The following is a 25,441-nucleotide window of genomic DNA, read 5'->3' on the forward strand; positions in this document are numbered from 1 at the left end:
AATAAAATTCAGTCTAAATTCTCATATTCGAAACCAGTTAATTGAGTATTTCCTCAGGGAGAATTTCAAAAGGAAGTCACATTTCTACAAGTAGGCTAACCTATGACAAACTCAGATGTGTGTATTTTTTCTTGAACACAAGCGTTTCTTAGAAAACGTTATTACCATATATATAAATAAACACATTCAACATCTTTGTGCTCATGCAAATATGATACACAATAGTTCATTGATGGTGTTATGGTAGTTAAGATACAGATATTATAGATTGATAAACAAAAATGGGTGAATGGGGAGAACATTATAAAGTGTGAAGGAGAGGGTAGCCAAATATATTACTTGATATATTTAGCTACCCTCTCCTTCAATATTGTTAACAATATTGAAGATTAATAAAATATATTATAACAAATTCCATTTAATTCCATCTAAAATTATGTCATCAATATTTGCATAAATATACAGTCAATATTTATTATGTAAACATAGTCAGAATCCATATATTACCAGATACTACATATAGAAAATCTACAGGGTAACCAAGCACACCAAACCTGCCTCTACTTTAAGATAGTATGTTATATCTTAAGTTTAGTTTAATTGGCTATTATAGGAATTTTAGCTAAATATTTCAGAGAAGTATGTCTTATGAAATTTACAGTAAAATCAATATACATTGTCACTTATATTAGATTTAACTTATATTTACAATAATTAATTACAATATTAAACCTGAAAAACTGCATTATACCAGAAATATTGATCTATTTAAATATATAAATATCTTTAATATATAAGCAATTGTCAATAATTATTATAAACCTAATGATTGTTCATGAATGTCCATTTTGATGCATGCACACTAGAAAATCCCAGTACTTGAGAGACTTCTTCTAGAAAATAATATCAAATACAGCTCTTCTAAACAAAGAAAGCAGAAAGAGTTTCTAGGTTTATAAACTGTAGCCTTGCTTATAATTTCCCACTCCACAGAAAAACGTTTTTCTTGTCCTTTAAATCCCAAATGAATTTACTAGGTTTAGTGGAAGAAGACATGTTTCTATTATTAAAATATGGCTAGAAATACATTTTGATCCATATATATATATATATATATATGGATCAAAACAGTTTGATTCAAATCCATTGGTACATTTGAGTTTCAAGCGTGATGCTAGTCGTCAGCCATTTTGAATTTGAATGACAGAAGCTGATTGTTATTACCGTAAGGTGGGCTGCGATTGGTCGAGGAAGATCACATGGTGTCATGGTTTGATGGGTAACAGTTAATTTGAAAATACTGCATGGCAAACAGGAAACTGACCATGTGGAGGAAATAGACTACAAGTCAGTCAGGTTGTTAGGAAAGTAGGAAGGGGCGACATGTGCAAGTATATAGTTCTATATGTGGGTGTGTAGATGAGCTCATACAGTTTTGCGTGCATGTGTATATTGATGTGAGTATGCACATCTGTACATGGGCACACACGCACATGTCTACACACACAGACATGCCTGCACACACACATGCATATTCGTTCATATATACATATGTATATTCGCATGCATACCAGTGTGCACACATATGCCTGTGCATTCACATGCATGTGTGTGCAAGTATGCACATGCAAAACAAGTGTTGGGGATTGGTAAGTGTTGGGAGTTATTATGCATTGGGGGTTGGTAAACATTGGGGATTGGTAAATGGCACTCCTGCTCATGGGGTTTCTTGGTAGCAGTGACCTTGGTGCAGGCGGTGCAGAGTAGCAGCTGGTGCTAAGGTGGTAAATCCAGATTGTTGGCAGTCAGAGGCTTGAAATTTACCAGAAGGGCATACCTCTGGTGATAGCAATATGAGAAATCATATTTCTTGTTGATGGATACTGCAGGTTGTTGGAGGGTATGCAGTTTTTTGCAGAGGCGAAGCTGGCAGTTACGGGTGCTGAGGGAATATGGCGGTGCTCTGTCAACAATAGTCCACTTGATGCGAGGTATTTCATCTCAGAGACCACAGAGTCTCCAGAGAAAATGAGAGTGAAGTAGAATTCTCTCTATCCCTGGATCTGAACAAGTGCATATGTTGGGAATATCTTCCCTTGAAGTCATTGGCTGTCATATCCGAATAGTGCTTAGTAATACCATCGGATGGTGTAAAGGTGGCTCTGTATACTATGGCCCTTCAGCGACAAGATCCTTCTAGAGGGCACATAGTGGGATTTTGGAAGTTGCCAGTTGGGATTGGGGATGCTGTGGGTGCATTTTTACATCTGTTGATGCTGTGCAATGTTAGATGTGATGTTGTCTAAGCTGGAGTAATTCACCTTGACATTATGGGGTGTTGAAGAGTTTGTAATACTTATGGCCTCTGGGTAAGTATTTCTTAATTAACGACAAGAAGCCCCTAGCTACGTTGATGGAAACTTCTAGGTTGAAAGGGACATTATACCATATAATTCTCCTTTTCCTAATCCTTTTGGTAAACCCACTCCTAGCAAAAGTATCGTTGCAGTGGTGGGTGGCCCTATTAAAGATCTCACTACTGGCCGAGAGATTAGATATTGCTTACTGATGCCTGGAACCAGGTTTCGAATTACAGCAGGGGGTTGAGCTCTTATGCATCTATACTGTTATACTGTATCCTCATTAGGCATCCAGTACAGGTAATACTTTCCCGTACTAAGGTCTAAGGTTACATCCAAGAAATCAACCATAGTCAGGTTGGTGGTAACTGTTATGGACAGGCCAAACCCCTTAAATATTTTTATCAAGTCCTTCCTGAACCTGTTCATGGTGTTACTGTTCATATAGCTTGAGGTAGCCAGGCCATTGTCCCAAAAATGTATACACACTTTGATAGCTGATAACTTAATTTTCATACACACACACACAAACACATCTATACATACATATATATATGTGTGTGTGTGTATATATATATATATATATATATATATATATGTATGTATGTATGTGTGTATGTATGTATGTATGTATGTATGTATACAATAATCCCTTGACTATCACGGGTGTTACATTCCAAAACCCTGTGGTAGGTAGAAAATCCACGAAGTAGAAACAGTGCTGTATTTTTTTTCTATTTTTTGTATAATTTGTATATATTTATTTTATTATAAATGCTAAACAACAGCACGGAAGAATTGACGTAAGCTTAAATAATAAACTACGATAGGTGAACTGCGATATGGCGAGGGATTACTGTAATATATATATATATATATATATATATATATATATATATATATATATATATATATATATGTATATATATATATAAGCGTGCATGCGTGGGTAGACACACATGCACAAATATATGTATATTTGTGCCAAATGATAGATGCTATGATGCTGCTACTTCACAATAATATATTTGTCAGTAAGACAGAGGAGCTGACAGTTGCATCACTGGAACTTAACTAGATTAGTTATCCTCGTGACTCAATCTCACTTGGAAAACAGCTTCTGACAATTAATGGTTTTAGATTTTAAAATTGAAGTTCACACCCTCATGATAAACATTTTGAGATAGAATTTTTCTTTCTGAAATGTAAACTAGACTTAACTAGATACTTTTACTTCAAAGTTAAACAATTCCAGGTTGTGCCAGAATGTGCTTGCTGACATCAGTTGAATTTATTCAGAACAAATTCACATAAATACAAATGCATACACACAAATACACACACACTGTTTGTTTTTATGTTCAATTATAAAAAAAAAAAAATTTACATTAATCTGATCAAAATTATAATTAAGAAATCTTCTGACTGAGTCTGTTCCTCCCACAAAACAATAGTAATAGTTTCTGATTTAGGCACAAGACCAGCAATTTTGTAGAAAAATTGACCTCAGTATTTAAATGGACCCTTGTTTTATTGACCCAAGATGGATGAAAGGCAACATTGTCTACAGTAGGATTTGAAATCAGAATGTAAATACTGAAAAGCATTTCCGCTGACATTCTAGCAATTCTACCACTCAGCCACCTTAACAACAATTTCAGGGCAGGGACTAAGTCGATTAAATCAACCCATGTTTAATTGATACTTATTTTATCAACCCCAAAAGGATGAAAGACAAAGTCAATCCTGGAGACATTTGAACTCAGAATGTAAAGATGGACAAAATGCCACTAAGCATTTTGACTGGCATGCTAATAATTCTGTCAGCTCACTGCTTTATATATTAATAATCTTGCTAATTTTTGCCCAAGATCAGCTATTTTGAGTCAGAGGGAGAATTAATCAATTAGATGAAGCTAAGTATTAGATTAGCACTTATTTTATCAACCTCAGATGGTTACCTCAGTAGAGTTCAAACTCAGAATGTAAAGCACCAGATTAAATACCACATAGCATTTTCTCCGATACTCAAATGATCCTGCCAAAGCCACATCTTGCATGAGGTGAAGAGGCCTAATGATTAAAACAACCCCCATTATACTTGTCTGTTACTTCATTTTCTGCTCCATAAAAAGGATGGAAGTCAAAGTTGGTTGGGACAGGATTTGAACTCAGAACATAACAAAGCTTAACTAATAGAAAGAATTTCATCTGACACTAACGGTTCTGCCAATAAGCTGAATTACATGCCAGATGATGATGCTGATAGTGAAAACAAGGAAAAAGAAAAAGATGAAAAATAAAGTATTATTATTTAAGGTAGTAAGCTGGCAGAACCATTAGCACACCAGGCAAAATGCTTTGAGGCATATTATCTGTGTTTACTTTTCATTGACTTTGCCTTTCCTTTTTCTGGGTCAATAAAAGGTCCCTGACTGAGGATTGTTTAAGGATGGTGAACAAAATGGCCATGTTTCCAGAGGTGAATTATTCAAACCCCAAAGAATTCCTCTCAGCACATGGCTATGATGCTCCCCCACTCATGACCAGAGATACGCATATCATCAGCCACTCAACTGGTTAAGTTCAAGCAACTGACAAGCAAATCTGTGATACGAAGCAGGATATTTGCTGTAGCCCATCTTTTGCACCAAGACAAAACAAGTACATAATAATACTGTCAATCAGCTAAGATGAGAAGCCATGAAAGTCACTCCCTGGTACTGCATCAGTGTATTATTATTATTACTATTCGTATTATTATTATTATTATTATTATTATTATTATTATTATCATCATCATTAATATCATCATCATTATTATCAACATTGCATGAGTAATGCATGCCAACAAAGTGACACTGGGGTACAAATATACGAAGGCCAGTGTTTCCATCATGATTACCTGTCAGATAATGGTACACCAGGACATGCATCACAACCATATGTACATAATATGGTGATCTCATCTCAAGATAAACAGTACATGACCTTGCAGGTGGGACCAGTTAGAATTTTATTCAGGTTGAGTAGCCCATCCTGCTCAAAAGGTCCCTGAATAAGGTTTGTTTAAGGATGAGGAATAAAACACCTATGTTTCCAAAGGTGAATTATTCTAATCTCAAAGAATTCCTCTCAGCACATGGCTATGATGCTCCCCAACTACTTCTGCTTGAGATCAAAGATGCACATATCAGCCACTAAGGGACATGCTCAACTGGTTATGGTCAAGCAACTGACAAGCAAATCTGTGGTGTTGAGCAGAATATTTGCTGTGACCCATCTTTTTATAACAAGACAGAACATGTACATGATAACACTTCCAATCAATTAAGATCAGAAGCCATGAGAGCCACTGGCTGATACTGCATCAGAGCAATTATTATTATTATTATTATTATTATTATTATTATTATTATTATTATTAGCATCGTTACATTATTATCAATAGTGTTCAGCAAAAAGTTAGCAATAGAAAGGAACAGATTAGAATGTGAACTAGTTATCAAACTAGAAGAGGCAATCAGTGAAGGCAAGGCAACAGATGTATTTGTGGCAAGAGTAGCTCTTGATCATTTCTTTAAGGTAAAACAAGAAGGATACATTGTCAGAGCTAAGGCCCATACAATAAAATATGAGAGAACTAAAGCTGTCTGATGGGCCCAAACAGTGGAGACTGAATGTGGCAACAAAACGACAATCGGGTCTTTGACAGATCAGGACAGGTGTGTGCTACATGTTTCTGAGAAGATATGTGCGGCTTTTCAGCAGCACTTTGTGCAACTGTTTGGGAAGGGCGATGGGTTAACGATGATAGAGGACTTTAGTTTTTACCTAAATGGCCTGCCACAGCTCTCAGTAGCAGACACAAGGTTCTGCGAAAAGCTGATAACAGCAACTGAAATACAAGAGGTGATGAATGATTGCACAATTTGCAAATTGCCAGGTTTAGATGGTCTGCCCTATGGATTCATGCTAGATTTGTTGGGCAACCTCTTGGCAGACGTCTACTGAAACTGGAAACTGAACAGGAAAATTCCTAGTGCTGTTAGTCAGGGTGTGATGACACTGCTGAAGGACGCCAACAGAGGGGACGTACTAAGGAATTTTCAGCCCATAACTCTGCTAAACACAGAGTTTAAGATTTTGGCCAAGGTGTTAGCAAAAAGGTTGGCGCTTGTCATCGATAGTCTAGTAGGGGAAGCACAAATGTGCGCAATCCCAAACAGGTCTATCCATGACAACTACCACCTTATGCGATACATCATAGAGGGAGCTGGAACTAAAGCTGGTTTCAGTGGAGCCCTGCTCAATTTGGACCAAATGAAAGCATTCAATAGGGTTGACCATCGCTACTTGGAAGCCATCCTTAAAGCAGTTGGTTACAAACCACATTTTCAGAGGCTGGATTGCTGCATTGCAAAGTGGCACCTGCTCAGTAGTCAAAGTAAACAGCCATCTATCAGAACCGTTTACCATCACACACTTGGTCCATCAGGGCATCACCTCTTCTGTACATTCTGGCTCTCGAGCCACTGTTGTGGAAGTTGTAACAATTGAGGGGCATCCCTTTCAAACTGGAACATGGGAGGACAGTGTCAGCATGCACAAACAATGTCACCGTCATGTTATCGGACACCGCCAAAGTGGAAACAGTTAGCTCCATCCTAGAGGAATACAAGTCAGTTGCAGAGGCCAAAATCAACACCGAGAAGTCAGTGGACTTGCAACTGGGCACCTGAAGAGGCAGGTCTATACTATCAGACAGTGGCGGTGGATACTGGACTGATGGACCAGTTAAACTGCTCAGGGTCTGGTCTGATCCCAACCTCCAAGTGGATAAGAACTGAGACAAAGTGACAAACAGAGTAGCCTGTCTTAGCCAGAAATGGGCAGAGAGGAAGCTATCCTTGAAAGGTTGGGTAGAGGTGGCGAATGCCGAAATCACCTCTGTCATCATTTATCATCTGACTGTCGTGCCTTACCCCAGTTATTGCTTGATCAGGTTGGAGTGTCTCTTGTTTATTTTCTTGTGGAAGGGACATATTCCAATGGGCAGGTGGTCAGTCTGCTGCCAGCTCCCTCTGTGTGGTGGCTTAGGCATGCTATGGCTTTTGATGTGCAGACATGAGCTCAGGTTGCACCACCTGCAATGATTTCTAGAAGGTGAGCACGTGTGGGCTCCCTTTGTGAGGCACATCTTTCCGCAACTCATCTTTTTAAGAGAGCTGCAGTCTTGGGTGAAGGCTAAACCAAGACTGGGTGCCTGGCACTGAGAATGTTGCTAGGTGCTAACTGTCCTCTACCAGTCAGGTAGAGGATGGTGGAGTCAGGTAGAGGATTGGTGGATGACATCCTAGTAGAGACTCTTGGCATTGATGAAGGTGAACTGGCTAGTCTGTTCCAAAGGACTATTATGGATAATTTCTGGATGATTTTGGCTTAGCAGTGCTATCAGGGGTCATGGATATGTTGTCAGACGGGCTTATCCAAGGTGTTCACAGAGTGACAAAACTGTTCTGCACACACTTGCTCAGTGTCTAGGCATTGCTGACTTATGGAGTTATGTCGAACAGCTGTTGTTGTGGGTGGGACGAATCCGTCTGTCATCCAAGTCCATAGTGAGGATTGCTCTGCCACCCTCCTTTAATCAGACAGGCAATGCAGTTTTCCTTTGCCTGGTGGCTGTGGTGAAAGAGGTTGTCTGGTGGACAAGGCTGAAAGAAATGAGGACAGAGACATTCCTCTTTGGTAAAGCCCTCATCGACTTTTTCAAGTGAAACTTGAAAAGGAAAGTGAGGGTGGAGAGGGAGGTGCTGTCCTTAAATGAATTTATAAACAGGTGAGTGAAGGTTGCGAAAATAGCAAGAGTGGATGGTACCGAGTGGAGTGTAGACCTGTGAGTCAGAGGAAAGGAGTTTGAAAACGCACTTGTCCTAGGTATTCAGAGTGACCTTGGATGGTAAAGTTCCTCAATTATCCCTAGAAGTCCTCCTTAGTCTTCCTGTATCAGGAGGACCCCATCACTAACACCTTTTTCTTTTATTTTTCTTCTTTTTTGTGTCATATACTATGCATACTTCCCTTCTTTTAATGTATACTGTGTATACTTTACCTTTACTTATTTTTTTTATCATTCCATTATATGTAAACACCCACACTTTAAGTGTCTTTGTATTGTCCCCATCATCTTTTGCCCTGGTGGCAAATAAAATAAATCATTATTATTATTGAGTGAGAGAGTAGTGCATGCCATCAAAGTGATGCTGGGGTAAAATATATGAAGCCCAGTATACCCATCGTGACTACCCGTCTGATAAGGATACACCAGGCACATGCATCACAACCATATGTGCACGACATGGTGATCTCATATCATGATTAACAGCACATGACCTTGCAGGTGGGGCCTAGTTAGAATTTTCTTCAGGTCAAGTAACCCATCTACTCAAAAGGTCCCTGAATAAGGTTTGTTTAAGGATGTTGAACGAAACACCCATGTTTCCAGAGGTGAATTACCCAAACCCCAAAGAATTCCTCTCAACACATGACTATGATGCTCCCTCACTACTTCTGCTCATGACCAGAGATGCACATATCGTCAGCCTCTAAGGGACATGCTCAACTGGTTAAGGTCAAACAACTGACAAGCAAATCTATGATATTGAGCAGAATATTTGCTGCAGCCCATCTTTTATACCAAGATGTACATGATAACACTTCCAATCAGTTAAGATAAGAAACCATGAAAGCCGCTGTCTGATACTGTATCAGGGCACTTATTATTATTATTGTTATTATTATTATTATTATTATTATTATTATTATTATTAATAATAATAATAGTAAGGTGGTGAGCAAGCAGAATTGTTAGCACATCAGCAATTGTTAGCCTAGCAGCATTTCTTCCAGCTCTTTACATACTAAGTTCAGGTTCTGCCGAGATCAACTTTACCTTTCATTCTTTTGGGGTCAATAAAATAAAAACCAATTTAGTACTGGGATCGATGTAATTGACTGAGCCCTTTCTCCCAAAGTTCTGTCTGTAGCAAAAAGAATTATCATTATTATTATTATTAAGGTAGCAAGCTGGCAGAATCATTAGCACACCAGGCAAAATGCTTAATGGCATTTCACCCGTCTTTATGCTTAGTTCAAAGTCCACCAAGGTTGACTTTACCTTTCATCCTTTCACGGTCAATGAAATAAGTACCAGTTGAGTACTGAGGTCGATGTATTTAACTAGTCCCCTCGCACAAATTCCAGGCCTTTGCCTATAGTAGAAAGGATTATTATTATTATTGTTCAGTAGTTTTACTTTTATAGCGTGCTTTCACTTCACTACCGAGTGCAGCTCTGTGTGCCTTGGCTATGTGCTGTGGTTTGCTGTGATGCTCTTATGGTTACTGTATTGAAAGTGTTTTGCGTCGGATGTGTGCAGTGCCCAGTAGTGCAATTTTCTGTATGTTATATATATTTGTAAGTCTTGGTGTTTTTGTTATGTATTTGTCTGAATATTTTTTTATTATACCTAAGGCACCTACTATGATAGGAATTGTTTCTGCTTTTAGATTCCGCATTCGAGTTACCTCTATTTCCAGATCTTTGTATTTTGAAAGTTTTTCCATTTCTTTTAGGGAAACGTTGTCATCTGCTGGTATTGATACATCAATTAGAAAGCATTTTTTTTCTTCATGATCTTTGACAACTATATCTGGTCTATTTGCCTTAATTTCTCTATCTGTGTGTATTGGTTGCTTTCTCGTTTTCTGTGACCTTTTCTGGCGTGTGTTTATACCATCTTTTTTCTGTTGTTATTCCATAGTGTTGGCATAGCTTCCAGTGTATATAGGTCCCAGCTCTGTCGTGTCTGTGAATATATTCCTTCTTAGCCAGGACTGGGCAGCCAGAGATAATATGATTTATTGTTTCTTGTCCATTTGTTATGTTTCTTTTCATTATATGTTTTTGGTAATTTCTGGTGGGGAGGTTTTGGTCTTGTGCAGCAATTAAAAATCCTTTAGTCTCTGCTTTGAGTCCTGAGCTTCTCAACCATTGCTGGGATTTTTCTCTCTCTATTTCTTTTGCATTTAGTTTAGCCCAGTATTTACCATGTAGGGGCTTTTCTTGCCATCGTTTTATCATGGTCCGTTGCTGTTCTAGTTTTAGTTTGGATTTCATTTGTTTTATAGCTTTTGTTGTTTCTTCTTCTTTTTCTTCGTATTTGTTAGGTAGTATGATTTCTTGTTTGTATTTGTTAGCTTATTATTGTATTTGTCAGCTTATTATTATTATTATTATTATTATTATTATTATTATTATTATGATTATTATTATTATTATTATTATCATACTTCTGCAATTTCAACATATTATAGCTGTTATTACTATCACTACTACTACTGTTCCTCCTACTACTACAATTATTATAATATTTCTACATTTCAACATATTCTCATTGTTGTTACTACTACTCCTACCACTTGTACAATATCAACATATTACTATCCCTGTTATTACTTATCCTCCTCACACCAGCACAGGCAGAATCAATTACTTGAAATTTCATGGATCTCAATCATTCATCAATGGGTGATGTATCCCATTAAATGGGGAAGAAGGGATGGAACAGTTGATTTACACTGACCCAGTACTTTACTTGTACTCATTCTGTTGAGCCCCAAAGGATGATGACCAAAATCAACCTTGACAGGATTTGAACTCAGAATATAACTAAATACCAAAAAGCATTTTTACCCATCTCTCTAATGATTCTGCCTCTCCACTAACCACCTCTACAGATGCAATAAAATCAAAATATTCTAAGAATTTATAAAATACATTTTATTTTGTTTTGTTTTGCATCTATTTATTGTTGTTAAAGGTATTTCTTTTGTGTTCTTTTAAATTTAGGGAAATAATTTTCTTTTATTTCATGGTTGTGTGTCCTTTCTAGTAATAGAACACTTGACATTGAACCTATTGTCAGCTCAGCAGACTGAGGCAAATAGAGTTATGTGCCTTTATGTAATAAGGTACAACACAAAGTATGTTAATATAGTTTGAAATCCTGATCATAGTAGTTTGTCTGTACAGGAATCAATTTACAATATCACACACATACATGTGAGTCATACACACATACATTCACATACACACACACTCACACTTTTACACAATCACACACACACTCATTCACTCACTCACTTACTCACACACACACACACGTTAATATTTTACAGCCAGATTAGAGACAGTTGCAGTTATTGTTTCTTTTCTATTTCCATTATTAGCAGATTTTTTATGAGTGCTTCAAGCACACATACTAACACACACACACACACACACACACACACACACACACACACACACACACAGAAACAGTGATAGACATGACAGCTTATGGTTTCAAATTCTCCAGAACATTGTTAAGATCAGCCAATCAAACCAACAGTTTACAAAAAACTAGGTTGGTTCTCAAAGTTGATTCTCAGAGCCAGTCTCAGAATTCTGCTGGTTTTTCTTACATGATTCTTTTTTTCCTTTGTTTCACTTTGTTTTCTGAGTTGTCTTGTTGCCATGCCAGCTGTACAAGTTTGCTAGCCATGTCTAGTAATTCCTTCAGCATCGTGCAGATCTCTACCGATTTTCAAAGTTCTTCTCTCCGTAGGATTTCATATAAATAGGTTGTGATTCTTCAGCTGCTTTTTTCTGTGATTTCTTGAAAGATTTTATCCCTTTTTTACTGGGGGGAAGACTTGACTGCTGCAGGTGAATCTGAAACAAGGAAAAAAAGTTGAAATCAATGGAAATGATGGCATTGTTCCTTACTGTTATTGTTGTTGTTATAATGGTGGTGGTGGTGGTGGTGGTGTCAGTGATGGTGAAGCTGACCTAAGGGAGACAGATTAAATGTTACGTAATCTGTTTTAGTTCTTCCATAGTTCTTGAGTTCATATCAGGACAAAACCAACTTTAGCATTGTTCTTACAAAAAGTGATAAAATATGTACCTATGTGCTAAAGACATTCAGTTCACCAAAGTATATATCCACAGCTCCACCCCCAAATAAATATATATATATATATATATGAAATGTAGATACATATGTAACTATCCATATACATATATATTGATAGTTGTGTGTGCATGTGTGTGTGTGTGTGTGTGCGTGTATCTGCTGTGGAATGGAGCTCTAAGAATATAACCAATATTCTTGGCAGTACAGTCACCATCATTATCATTGTTTAACATCCGTTTTCCATGCTGGCATAGGTTGGACGGTTTGACTGAGGTCTGGAGAGCTAGCAGCTGCATCAGGCTCCAATCTGATCTGGCAATGTTTCTACAGCTGAACGCCCTTCCTAACACCAACCATCCAAGAGTGTAGTGGGTGCTTTTTACGTGCCACCAGCACAGGAGTCAGTCAGAGGACACTGGCATTGACCACATTTGGATGATGTATTTTATGTGCCACTGGAATGGGAGCCAGTCAGGTGAACCTGGCATCAACCATGTTCAGATGGTGCTATTTACATGCCACCAGCACGGGAGCCAGTCAGGCAGCACTGGCATCGACCATGTTCAGATGATGCATTTTAAGTGCCACCAGAACAAGAGCCAGTCAGGGGGCACAGGCCACAACTGCGATTTTGGTTTTACTTGACTCAACAGGTCTTCTCAAGCATATCATATCACCCTATGCATCAAAGGTACTCTTAAATGGGCTGGACATGCAACACTGGCATCAGCCATGGCTGCAAGCTCACTTCAGTTGCCGAGTCGTCTCAATCACAGCATATCTCCAAAGGTCTCGGTCTCTTGTCATTGCCTCTATGAGGCCCAACGTTCGAAGGTCATGCTTCACCATCTCATCCCATGTCTTCCTGGGTCTTCCGCTTCCACAGGTTCCTTCCACAGTTAGGGAGTGGCACTTCCTCACACAGCTGTCCTCATCCATACATAACACAAGACCATACCAGTGCAGTTATCTCTCTTGCATACCACATTTGATGCTTCTTATGTCCAACTTTTCTTACACTCTAAAGTGATAGCAAGATCATCATCATCATCATCATCGTTTAACATCCGCTTTCCATGCTAGCATGGGTTGGACGATTTGACTGAGGACTGGTGAAACCGGATGGCAACACCAGGCTCCAATCTAATTTGGCAGAGTTTCTACAGCTGGATGCCCTTCCTAACGCCAACCACTCAGAGAGTGTAGTGGGTGCTTTTACGTGTCACCCGCACGAAAACGGCCACGCTCGAAATGGTGTCTTTTATGTGCCACCCGCACAAGCCAGTCCAGGGGCACTGGCAACGATCTCACTCGAAAATCCTACGGGAGCCAGTCAGGCGGTACTGGCAACGGCCACGCTCAAAATGGTGCATCTCATGTGCCACCCGCACAAGAGCCAGTCCAGGGGCACTGGCAACGATCTTACTTGGCTTGCCGGGTCTTCTCACGCACAGCACATTTCCAAAGGTCTCGGTCAGTAGTCATCGCCTCGGTGAGGCCCAATGTACGAAGGTCTTGCCTCACCACCTCAGCCCAGGTCTTCCTGGGCCTACCTCTTCCACGGGTTCCCTCAACTGTTAGGGTGTGGCACTTTTTCACGCAGCTATCCTCATCCATTCTCACCACATGTCCATACCAGCGCAATCATGCTCCGTTGGATGTGTAATGTCAATGTGAATACCCGTCAGAGTGTAAGTATCTTGAGAGAAAAGCTGAACATTAGAAGCATCAGTTGTGGTGTGCAAGATATATAACATAAAAGTAAAAAAAGATTATGGAGGTGAAAATTTATCCGATAGAGTGTTTGTGGGGGAGGGGCTGACAATATGAGTGGCTGTGGAGGGATATAGGCCCTGATGCTTCAAGTCTGGAGAGAAGGGCCATGTCCACTCCAAGTGTACCAAAAAGAAAAATGAGAATGAGGCCCCTCCCCAAAAAAGCTGTGAAGGAAACATCAGCAAATAGATCAGAAAGTGCAGCAGAAGGGAAGGAGGAGAGAACAACGGAAGAAAAGAACTAAACTACTGAGGAGATGGAGGTTTACAACGGTAACTCATAAACTGATTTCCCTCCTCAAACAAAAGAAAAACACTAAACACACAAAACCAAACTCCCCAGCCCAAGCCCACAGCAAGGCTATTTGCCAAACCCTTCCCCAAACTACAACTATAGAGTTCTGGGAAAAGAACACGCCATTAGCAAGAGTCACTAGAGCACACCATGACACACGAGTGTTTAGAGTAATGAAAGAAACACGGACGGATGTTAGATATGCAAAAATAAATGAGAAACTGCTTACGGATATGAAGATGAGGTATCCGGGAGACATAAGAGACATAACCGCCGAAGTGGCAGAGGGTAAACATATTATAAGGCCGTCTGCCACACCCAGGAAAAGCCCAGCGGTGACACCTAATAAAGAAAAGGACGGGGAGGTAGGCGAATTTGTACAGCTCCTCCCCAAACTGAAAATGTGAGTTATCTCTTTCCTTTTATTTTTCAAAAATCATTAAGTTAGGGTGCATAAATGTGTGTGGACTAGGGTCGAAATGGAAACAATGTTGTCTCCTGGACGACCTCAGGACACATGATATACATGTAGCAGTTGCAAATGAGTCCAAGATGAGTGGACCACAAGCGTTCTCTCCTCTTCTGAATGACTATGAGAAAATTGTTTCTCCAAGCTGACAAGGAGTGGGGTGGCGTGGTGGTCTTATTCAGGAAGAACTTGGACTTGCAGGTACCCAGAAGTAGGCTGGTCGTCCTGGATTTAACTCACAAAAGTAAACAGTCCTTCAGGTTGGTAGTTGTGTACGCTCCAAACGAGCATGGACAGTTGGGTTATTTTCAAGACCTGGAGCACTTTCTAGTGACGTCTAAAAGGGTAGTTCTGTTAGGAGACTTTAACATTGTACTCAATGCATGGGTGGATAGTGTTGGCTCAACTGATAGAAAAGGAAATCCTGGCCTCAAGGGTCAACTAGAAAGCTATAATCTAGTAGACCATTACAGACTGGATGAGCTGTTCGTTCCACAGTGGACATGGAGCAATAATGACGCTCTCGCAGATCTTACATAGACAGGGTATTCATTAGAGATAGAGGTAAGGATACTTTTAGTTGTCCACAATTTGATATAGTACCTTACACGGATCACAAATTTGTTAGATAAATGTCATAGACAGGGACCCGGGTACTGGAAGATAAACAAGTCTATTTTAACTTGTGCCCGAAATAAGGAGTTAGTACAGAAGGCACTATGTGTCGCCATCATTAATAATAGATGGTGGCATATCCTCAAGAGAGCCATTCGTTTAGAGTCTATTAGATTTAGCAATCAGCTAAGTTTAGATAGATCTAGAATTAGAGGGTGACTTAGTTAAGAACTTAGATGAGGCCTTGGAATCTGGCTCTGCATCTAGAATGCTGGCGGCGAGAAGTCTTGTACCATCACCTCAACACCAAACACAAAGGCTGCAGAGTTAGAGCTAAGCTACATGCAGTGGGGCGAGACAGTATTAACGTTGCCGGATGGGCATGTCGTGTGGAAAGTCAGAGGGGTAAAAAAAAGCCTCTATAAAGTCTTCAACAGATGAACTGGGGTGCAAGATCTATGGACAGGATGAGATGCAAAAGGCCTTTCCTCAGCATTTCACACAGTTATTCAGGCAAGGCAGTGCGCTAGAGCATGGGGAGTCCTTAAAGGGCTTCCTCGCCGGCAACTCTCAGCACGGAAGATGAGGTGCTGTGAAGGGCCGATTAGAACTATGGAAGTCAAAGAGGCATTGGCCGAGTGTGCCAGGTAGAGGTCACTGGGGCTGGATGATGTGTCCTATGAGTTTTATTGTAGCATGCCGGACTTGTTCAGGGACCTGCTGGCCAGCGTCTATAAAAAACTGGCAACTGAATGGGAGAATTCCCAGCTCTGAGTCGGGGAGTGGTGAGGCTGATCCAGAATAACCCGAGCAAGGGGGATATTATAAGTAATTACAGGCCCATAATTCTACTCAATGTAAAGTTAAAGATTTTGGCTAAGGTGTTAGCTAAAAGGTTGATGCATGTCATGGAAAAAACTTGTAAGGAAGGCACAGACATGAACCATCCCAGGCAGGTCGATCCAGGACAATCTTCACCTTATCCGCTACACCTTAAACAGGTTGTGTAAATTAACTGGCAAAGGTGGGGCAAAAAGCGTTTGATAGGTAGACCATCAGTACCTGGCAGCGGTCCTCGAAGTGGCTGGGCTGGGCCCTGACTTCCATGGTTGGATCTCTGCCATGTATAGCAGCATCAAATCCACAGTCCAGATAAACAGCTACCTGTCGGAGCCATTTTCAATCAAGCACTCAGTTCGTCAAGGGTGTCCCTGTCTCCACTTCTGTACATGTTGGCTTTTGAGCCATTATTGCGGAAGTTGGAGAATTGGGGGGGGCACCCCCAATGAAATCAGTTGCAGTAAGTCAGTCTCTGCTTACGTGGATGACGTCACCATCATTGTGTCCAATGAGCTCAGCTACCTTGTGTAGAGGAAGCTATCAGAGGATACAAGGCAGAGGCAGGGAAAAAGTTAACAAGGACAAGTCCATCGGCTTGCACCTCAGCACCTGGAGGAGCAAGTCGATATCCTCCAGTGTTGTGGGTCACTGGACAGATGGTCCTGTTAAGTTGCTTGGAGTTTGGTTTGGACCAGACTCCCAGACAGAGAAGAATTGGAGCGAGGTGGCAGACAGGGTGGAGACCCTAGTCTGGACCTAGTCTGGAAGGTCTCTGTCCTTGAAAGGAAGGGTGAAAGTGGTACAGGTACTTATTGCATCTGTAATCACCTACCGCCTGACCGTTGTCCCTTGCCCCGACTCGTGGCTGAACAAGTTGGAGCGACTCCTCTTCTGCGTATTATGGAAGGGAGGAAAGCCACATGTGAGGTGCTCTGTTTGCTGCTAGGAACTGCTAAAGGGTGGGTTAGGGATGCCCTGGTTGATGATACGCAGACATGCATTGAGGCTGAGGCATCTCTGGTGCTACCTGGTAGGTGATAAGGTGTGGAATCCGCTGGCAGAGGAATTCTTTCCACGACCAGCCTCTTTGGAGCAATTTAAACCTGGTTTCATTAAAAGATGTAATTTGACTGAATGGAAAAAGGAGTGTCGAAGGGCACTCATGCTGATCCACAAGACAAGCAAGGCCAGCAGTGGGAATACCACCTTGGTTTTGTATAGATGGCTGGTAGAGTATAAAAATGATGATGTCCTAGGAGGGGCTCTGGGGTTCAATGAGAACCAACTTACCAGCCTGTTCAAAAAAACTTACAGGTCAGGGTATTTGGATAATAACCAAAAATCCCTGACCTGGCAGTGTTACAGGAATGCTTTACCTGTTCAAGATAAGTTATCCAGGCACGGAATGTTGATGCTAACGACATGTCCAAGATGTAGGCTGGGTGACAAAACCATCCAGCACACTTTTGTACATTATCAGGAGCTGTCAGGCTTGATAATTTACATTGAACATGTGTTTTCGCATCTAGGAAGAGTTCAGCTATCAGCTGAGTCTATAATAAACATTGTACCACCAACTGGACTCTTGAAGGAAGGTGAGGCATGTTTTTTCCTGTACAGTTGCGATGCTGAAAGAATGTGTGTGGAAGGCTAGGATGCAAGAATTTGTGACAGGGTCCTTCATTTCTGGCCCTGGTTTGTTCTAATACTTCAGATATCATTACAGCAAGATAGGGCTGGAGAGAAGGACCCTGTCAAGAAGTGTGTTTGAGGAAAAATAGAAAGCTGTGTTAAGAAAGGTTGGTACAAGGGACCCAGCTTAATCGGCTTTGGAAAAAAGGAGGAAATAAGAGGAAGGAGATAGCCGCTGGACCTATGAGGCAACAGGGCATATCTCTTACTCATATAGAAAAAGACTATTTATTTCATCATCAATATTTTTAAATAATAGGTATCATTCGAACACATCACAAGATTTTTTGTATGTATTGTTCTGTGCTATCCCATCTATGTATTGGTCTTTATGATCATAATAAAAAAATTCAGCTAGCAAGCCATGCTACTCCAGACTGATGATGAGCAATGACTCTGAAACTAGTCTCTGGATGCTGGCTTTGCTGGGTGGAGGTGCTTGTCTCCACTTTGAAAACATAAGGACACAGGAAATGTGTCAAGTCCAACAGGAAACGGCATTTCCTAGGGCTAAATAACAGTAGCATTCTTCCCTCACATTAAGTTGACAACATACAATCACTTTATCATGCTGCTACAGCATAAATCTCTCAGAGAGATTTAGAAATCTATTATTGCTTACACTCTGCAAAGTTTTCACACTGATATTACACATCCAGCAGATCATACTAACATCATTTCTTTCAAGCCTACGCATGTCCTCAGTAGTCATGGCCCATGTTTCACTGCCGTGTAGCATGACAGTTCACACACATGCATCATACAGTCTACCTTTCATCCTGAGCAAGAAGCCCTTAGTTGCCAGCAGAGATAGGAGCACCCTGAACTTTGCCCAGGCTATTCTTATTCTAGCCCCTACACTCTCAGAGCAACCACCCCCACTACAGACTTGGTTGCCCAGGTAGTGAAAGCTATTAACTATTTCTAGTTTTACCCCTGGCATGTGATGGAATCTGTTTTCTGTACATCTTCAGTGTTTATTGCCCCTGTGCATCTGCCACACACAAAAACTATGTTCCCAGTTAACCTTCCTTTGATATTGCTGCACATTTTATGTGTCCATAGCTTACACCAGGTACATCATATGGAGTTTCTACCCATGCCTCTTCTACAGATCGAGCAGGTCCATCTACCTGAAGGGGTTTGTGGTTTGTCTGCCTACTTATTAGGACTTTGGTTTTAGCTAGGTTAACTCTAAGGCCCTTCAATTCTAGACTTTGCTTCCACACCCTAAACTTCGTCTCTAGTTCTGACAGTGACTCAGCTATTAGAGCAAGGTCATCAGCATAGAGGAGCTCCCAGGAGCAGCCTGTCTTGAATTCCTCTGTTATTGCCTGGAGGACTATGATAAATAGGAGGGGGCTGAGGACTGATTCTTGATGAACCCCTACTTCTACCCAGAATTCTTCGCTATACTCATTGCGAACCCTCACCTTACTGACAGCATCCCTGTACAGGGCTTGTAAAGCTCTTACCAACCACTCATCTATCCCCAGTTACTGCACTGACCACCAGATAAAGGATTGAGGGACCCTGTCAAAGGTTTTCTCCAAGTCAACATAAGCCAAGTACAGACGTTTATCTTTGGCTAGATATTTCTCCTGCAGTTGCCTTACCAGAAATATAGCATCAGTGGTGCTTCTTCCTGGCACAAAACCAAACTGCATCTCATCTCAGCTATCAATAATTTGATACCTCTGTAGTTTTTTCTATCTAAAACATCACCTTTACTTTTGTAGCTGTTGACTATGGTGCTGCTACACCAGTCATTGGGTATGACTCCTTCATGAACTACCTGATTTACAATGTGGGTGACAAGATCATAACCCACAGTGTGGATATCAAACTTACAGCAGTTTTGGATTTAAGTTCTTTAAACTCCAGTTGCCAAATATTAAGAAGAAATAATTCAATTCTTTATAGAAAATGTATTTCACACTAGTTTGAGCTAATTTGCATATAAATGTTAAGGATTTGAAAATTAATGAATAATAGTGTGATGTAGGTATATTAGTTATTAACAATCCTTCGTGCTCAAGATAATTCTTCAAGTTCAACAAGAAGGGAAAACAATAAAACATTTGTTAATTCAATATAAAGGTTAGGATGTTGTTTTCATAGAGACAGGGAGCTTCTAAATGAAAAAGTTAGATTCTGATCTCAGATAGTATATGCAGAAATTTGTGACACAGGAGAAAAGCAGACTCAAAAGGAGGACATATCTTTTAACTACTCATTTATTACTTTCTGGGTGATATCATCTTTTGCATTGAAGTGCTAATCATAGTCCTGCAATGTAAAAAATCTGTAATGCTGTGAAAAGAGGATGGTAAGAGTAAGTGAGAGACAGAGTTGTATGATAAACAATAAAGCTGAAGCTAAATGGAAAAATAAAGATTATCAATCAAGAATATTTTACACAAGAGAAAACAGATCAGAAGAGAAAACATGACTGAAGACAACAGACAAGATCTCCAAGAAATTAACCACAGGACATTGCTCTTCATTGTCTGCTTTGGTATGGTTCTATGATTGGATGCCCTTCCTAATGTCAACTACTTCATGGAGTGTATAAGGTAGATTTTTCATGACACCAGCACTAGTGAGGTCACCAAGTAAATCACAAGACAAAGAAAAAAGATGGTAATGCTAGACCAGGTGACTGATTAAGTCTATCGGCCAAAGAAGCTATAGTTTGATTTCAAGTCAGAACCTGAACAGTGTAAAGTATCTGATTCAACCTTCTTATAGACCTGCCAAGTTATGGGTTAATAGTTCTTTTATCAACTCCTAAAAGGATGAATGGTAAAGTTGACCCCTGTGAGATTTGATGGAACAAATAGCACACAGCATTTTGTTCAATGCTCTACTGACTCTGCCAATGATATGATTTGAAGGAGATTTCTCAGCTATTTTTAGCAAGTAAAGTGACTGCATTGGGATTCTTTTTCAGACTTTGTTAGCATAGCACAAAGGAACTCCATCAGAAAAGGAAATTAAATGATGTTTAACAACAACCACAACAACAACTAACACCACCAAACAGAATCACTGTAACTTCTATATACCATTAGATTCAACCACTGTTGGCAATTATAAAAGACAACCACTTTTTTAATTCATTCCAAGACTGAAGTTAGCATAATTTCTATAACAAAGCATTGATTGAGTGAGGAGAAAAATTTAGGATGCCAGAGGCTATTGTTGAGATTTTGAACCCCTTCTGCTATATTTAAGGGGATAAACACTCCTCAACAACAGCAACTAATTCATAGCATTTGTAACCTGAAGATCAACAGCTTAATTTCATTCATTTACTGCCAGACAGATGGCGCCAAAACATCATCTGGGGGTGGGGAAGTTATGTGCAGAGAAGGAGGGATGTAGGAGATGAATGAAATGGAAGTGGGTAAGGAAATAGAAAATGTTAAATTATCATTCAAATAAGAATTATTCAGTGATTAATTCTAATTTAGTGTAAATATAAATTTAGATATTTAAAATAGATGAATTAAAAAGACAAGAAAATTTATAAACTGGAAACAATGTCATTTTTATTTGTAAAGAAAAAAAAATAATAAAGTTCTTCATTTCTTTAAACAAAAAATAAACAGTAGCAACATAAATAAAAATTAAAATTTTGGAGTTTTTTTTTTATTTGTGTTTTTTTTTTTGTTTTGTTTTTTTGCAAATTCCGAAATTCTTTCTCAAGACCATCTAACCATTACTCTTCTCAGTTTTGTTGGTATTTCCTCTTTACTGACACCTCCTCTCCTCCTCCCACTCTACCAAACCTTCATTTGTAATTACCATTATTTATTTCTTGGTAGCTCTTATCTGATGTTTCCATGTTCAAACACTGCAAAACCAACATCAAGTATATTCTAAAAAACAACAACCAACATAATGGGTCCTCCTCACTCAAACTTGCAGTCATTCAGTAGATGCGACAACGGTTCTCCACCAACCATACCCCAGTTCAATTTACACTAAACAAACTACTTTTCAGATAAGACTTTGTTGTTTTTTCACATAAACTAATGTTAAATTATCTGTGTGTGTATGTGTGTGTGGATGATAGGTTTGTGAGTGTTTGTGAATGCCTGTGTATGTGTGTGTCTATCTGCTTGCATGCATATATGTGAGTGTATGTATATATACATGTATTCATGTCAGTGTGTGCTTGTGTATGTATAGATATATATATACATACATATATATATATATATATACATACAAAATGGATGTGTGTGTGTGTGTGTGTGTGTGTGTGTGTGTGTGTGTGTAGGTTTAAAATGTCAGACTTTTCCATTCTTCTCCAGCGTCAAACTAATACACCTGCCTTTTGTCCCTCACTTGTCTTTTGTTTTCTGTAAATTTGAACTATATAAATATATATATATATATATATATATATATATATATATTGACCGAGACCTTTGGAAATGTGCTGTGCATGAGAAGACCCGGCAAGCCAAGTAAGATCGTTGCCAGTGCCCCTGGACTGGCTCTTGTGCAGGTGGCACATGAGATGCACCATTTTGAGCGTGGCCGTTGCCAGTACCGCCTGACTGGTTCCCGTAGGATTTTCGAGTGAGATCGTTGCCAGTGCCCCTGGACTGGCTTGTGCGGCTGGCACATAAAAGACACCATTTCGAGCGTGGCCGTTTTCGTGCGGGTGACACGTAAAAGCACCCACTACACTCTCTGAGTGGTTGGCGTTAGGAAGGGCATCCAGCTGTAGAAACTCTGCCAAATTAGATTGGAGCCTGGTGTTGCCATCCGGTTTCACCAGTCCTCAGTCAAATTGTCCAACCCATGCTAGCATGGAAAGCGGACGTTAAACGATGATGATGATGATGATGATATATATCATCATCATCATCATTTAACGTCCGCTTTCCATGCTAGCAAGGGTTGGACGATTTGACTGAGGACTGGTGAACCAGATGGCTACACCAGGCTCCAATCTGATTTGGCAGGGTTTCTACAGCTGGACGCCCTTCCTAATGCCAACCACTCCGAGAGTGTAGTGGGTGCTTTTACGTGCCACCAGCACAAAGGCCAGTCAGGCGGTACTGGCAATGGCCATGCTCAAAATGGTGTATTTTATGTGTCACCAGCAGAAGAGCCAGTCCAAGGGCACTGGCAACAATCTTGCTCGAATGTCTCTACACGTGCCAGGACACAAGTGCCAGGAAGGCGATGCTGGGCACAGGTGCCATCACGATTTCGCTTTTGCTTGCCCCAACAGGTCTTCGCAAGCCGAGTTTCATGTTCAATGAAGGAGACGACATTGGTATGGGTGCCAGTCGTCGAATTTAGTTCGATTTCGATTTCACTTGCCTCAACAGGTCTTCGCAAGCGGAGTTTAGTGTCCAATGAAGGAAAGGTACGTATAAGTGGGCTGGCTACACCCCTGGCAGAGGCCTTGGATTTAGGACTCACTTGGCTTGCCGAGTCTTCTCACGCACAGCATATTTCCAAAGGACTCGGTCAGAAGTCATCGCCTCGGTAAGGCCCAATGTTCGAAGGTCGTGCCTCACCACCTCATTCCAGGTCTTCCTGGGCCTACCTCTTCCACAGGTTCCCTCAACTGCTAGGGTGTGGCACTTTTTCACACAGCTATCCTCATCCATTCTCGCCACATGACCATACCAGCGCAATCATCTCTCTTGCACACCACAACTGATATATATATTTATACACATACATGTATATGTATAGATATAAATATGTATTCGTATACATATATGTATCTGTATACATATATGCATATGTACACATAAATATATATATGTATACATATATATATATATATATATACATATATATATACATATATATATATACATATATATATACATATATATGTATACATATATATATATATATACATATATATATACATATATATATATATACATATATATATATATATATATATATACATATATACATACATATATATATACACAATATACATATATATATATATATATATATATATATATATACATATATATACAGACATACATATATATATATATACATATATATACATACATACATATATATATATATATACATATATATACATACATACATATATATATATATATACATATATATACATACATACATATATATATATATATATATACATATATATACATACATACATATATATATATATATATACATATATATACATACATATATATATATATATATATATATATATATATACATATATATACATACATATATATATATATATACATATATATACATACATATACATACATATATATATATATATATACATATATATACATACATATACATACATATATATATATATATATACATATATATACATACATATACATACATATATATATATATATATACATATATATATACATACATATATATATATATATACATATATATATACATACATATATATATATATATATACATATATATATACATACATATATATATATATATATACATATATATATACATACATATATATATATATATATACATATATATATACATATACATATATATATACATACATATATATATATATATATATATATATATATATATATATATATATATATATATATCATCATAAATATACAGGGATTAGCAATTGAGTTGCTTCTCCAACATACTGAAAATTTAGAAATAGCAGTCAAAGAACTACTGATTCCAAACTACAAATTTTTCTCTAAAGCGGATGGCGATATTTATGGCACACATAGAACAAAAAACCGGAGGGAAAAGCGTAAACAAACCAAGCCTTTAGTTAATTGGATACGAATCGTTTCATGGTTGGAATAGATTTCTTTGAGGTAAGGTGCCTGAACTCGCTAGCCGATGAATTCGTAAGTGCCTTTCTTATCGTTGATTTTTGGTGTCGCATGGCCAAAAATTACCGTGAATTTTTTTAGAGACACTTTCAAATTTATCAGAATATTTGGGCTGAAGATTGGAATAGTGAAATTTCCATTCACTTAACCATGAAACGATTCGTATCCAATTAACTAAAGGCTTGGTTTGTTTACGCTTTTCCCTCCGGTTTTTTGTTCTATGTGTGCCATAAATATCGCCATCCGCTTTAGAGAAAAATTTGTAGTTTGGAATCAGTAGTTCTTTGACTGCTATTTCTAAATTTTCAGTATGTTGGAGAAGCAACTCAATTGCTAATCCCTGTATATTTATGATGATAAATAGTTTTACCGATAAAGGTTTTTTTCATACTGAACTACTTGGCAAAATTGTTAATTATTAATTCTATTATTAATTGACGATTCTCTGCCCTTATTCTTGTATATATATATATATATATATATA

At 38.9% G+C, this 25,441-nt stretch overlaps 1 protein-coding gene across 11 annotated transcripts in view; it reads right to left on the reverse strand.

Moving 5' to 3' along the window:
* LOC106877129 (LYR motif-containing protein 1) overlaps positions 1–25,441 on the reverse strand; it is a 213,029-nt gene that overhangs the window by 106,066 nt on the left and 81,522 nt on the right. For 4 of the 11 annotated variants that reach the window (XM_052971202.2, XM_052971198.2, XM_052971197.2 and 1 more), the window contains exon 5: positions 11,181–12,137. The exons of 5 other annotated variants lie outside the window; for them this stretch is intronic. In XM_052971202.2, coding sequence (XP_052827162.1) covers positions 12,000–12,137 — 138 coding nt within the window. In that variant the 3' untranslated portion in view covers positions 11,181–11,999. Of the gene's footprint in view, positions 1–11,180; positions 12,138–21,848; positions 21,927–25,441 lie in introns of those variants that run through there. 2 more of the 11 variants (XR_016243424.1, XM_089358685.1) reach the window with 2 other exon arrangements.

This window comes from Octopus bimaculoides, chromosome 10 (genome assembly GCF_046866305.1).
Source record: "Octopus bimaculoides isolate indiv1 chromosome 10, ASM4686630v1, whole genome shotgun sequence".
Classification (NCBI taxonomy): domain Eukaryota; kingdom Metazoa; phylum Mollusca; class Cephalopoda; order Octopoda; family Octopodidae; genus Octopus; species Octopus bimaculoides.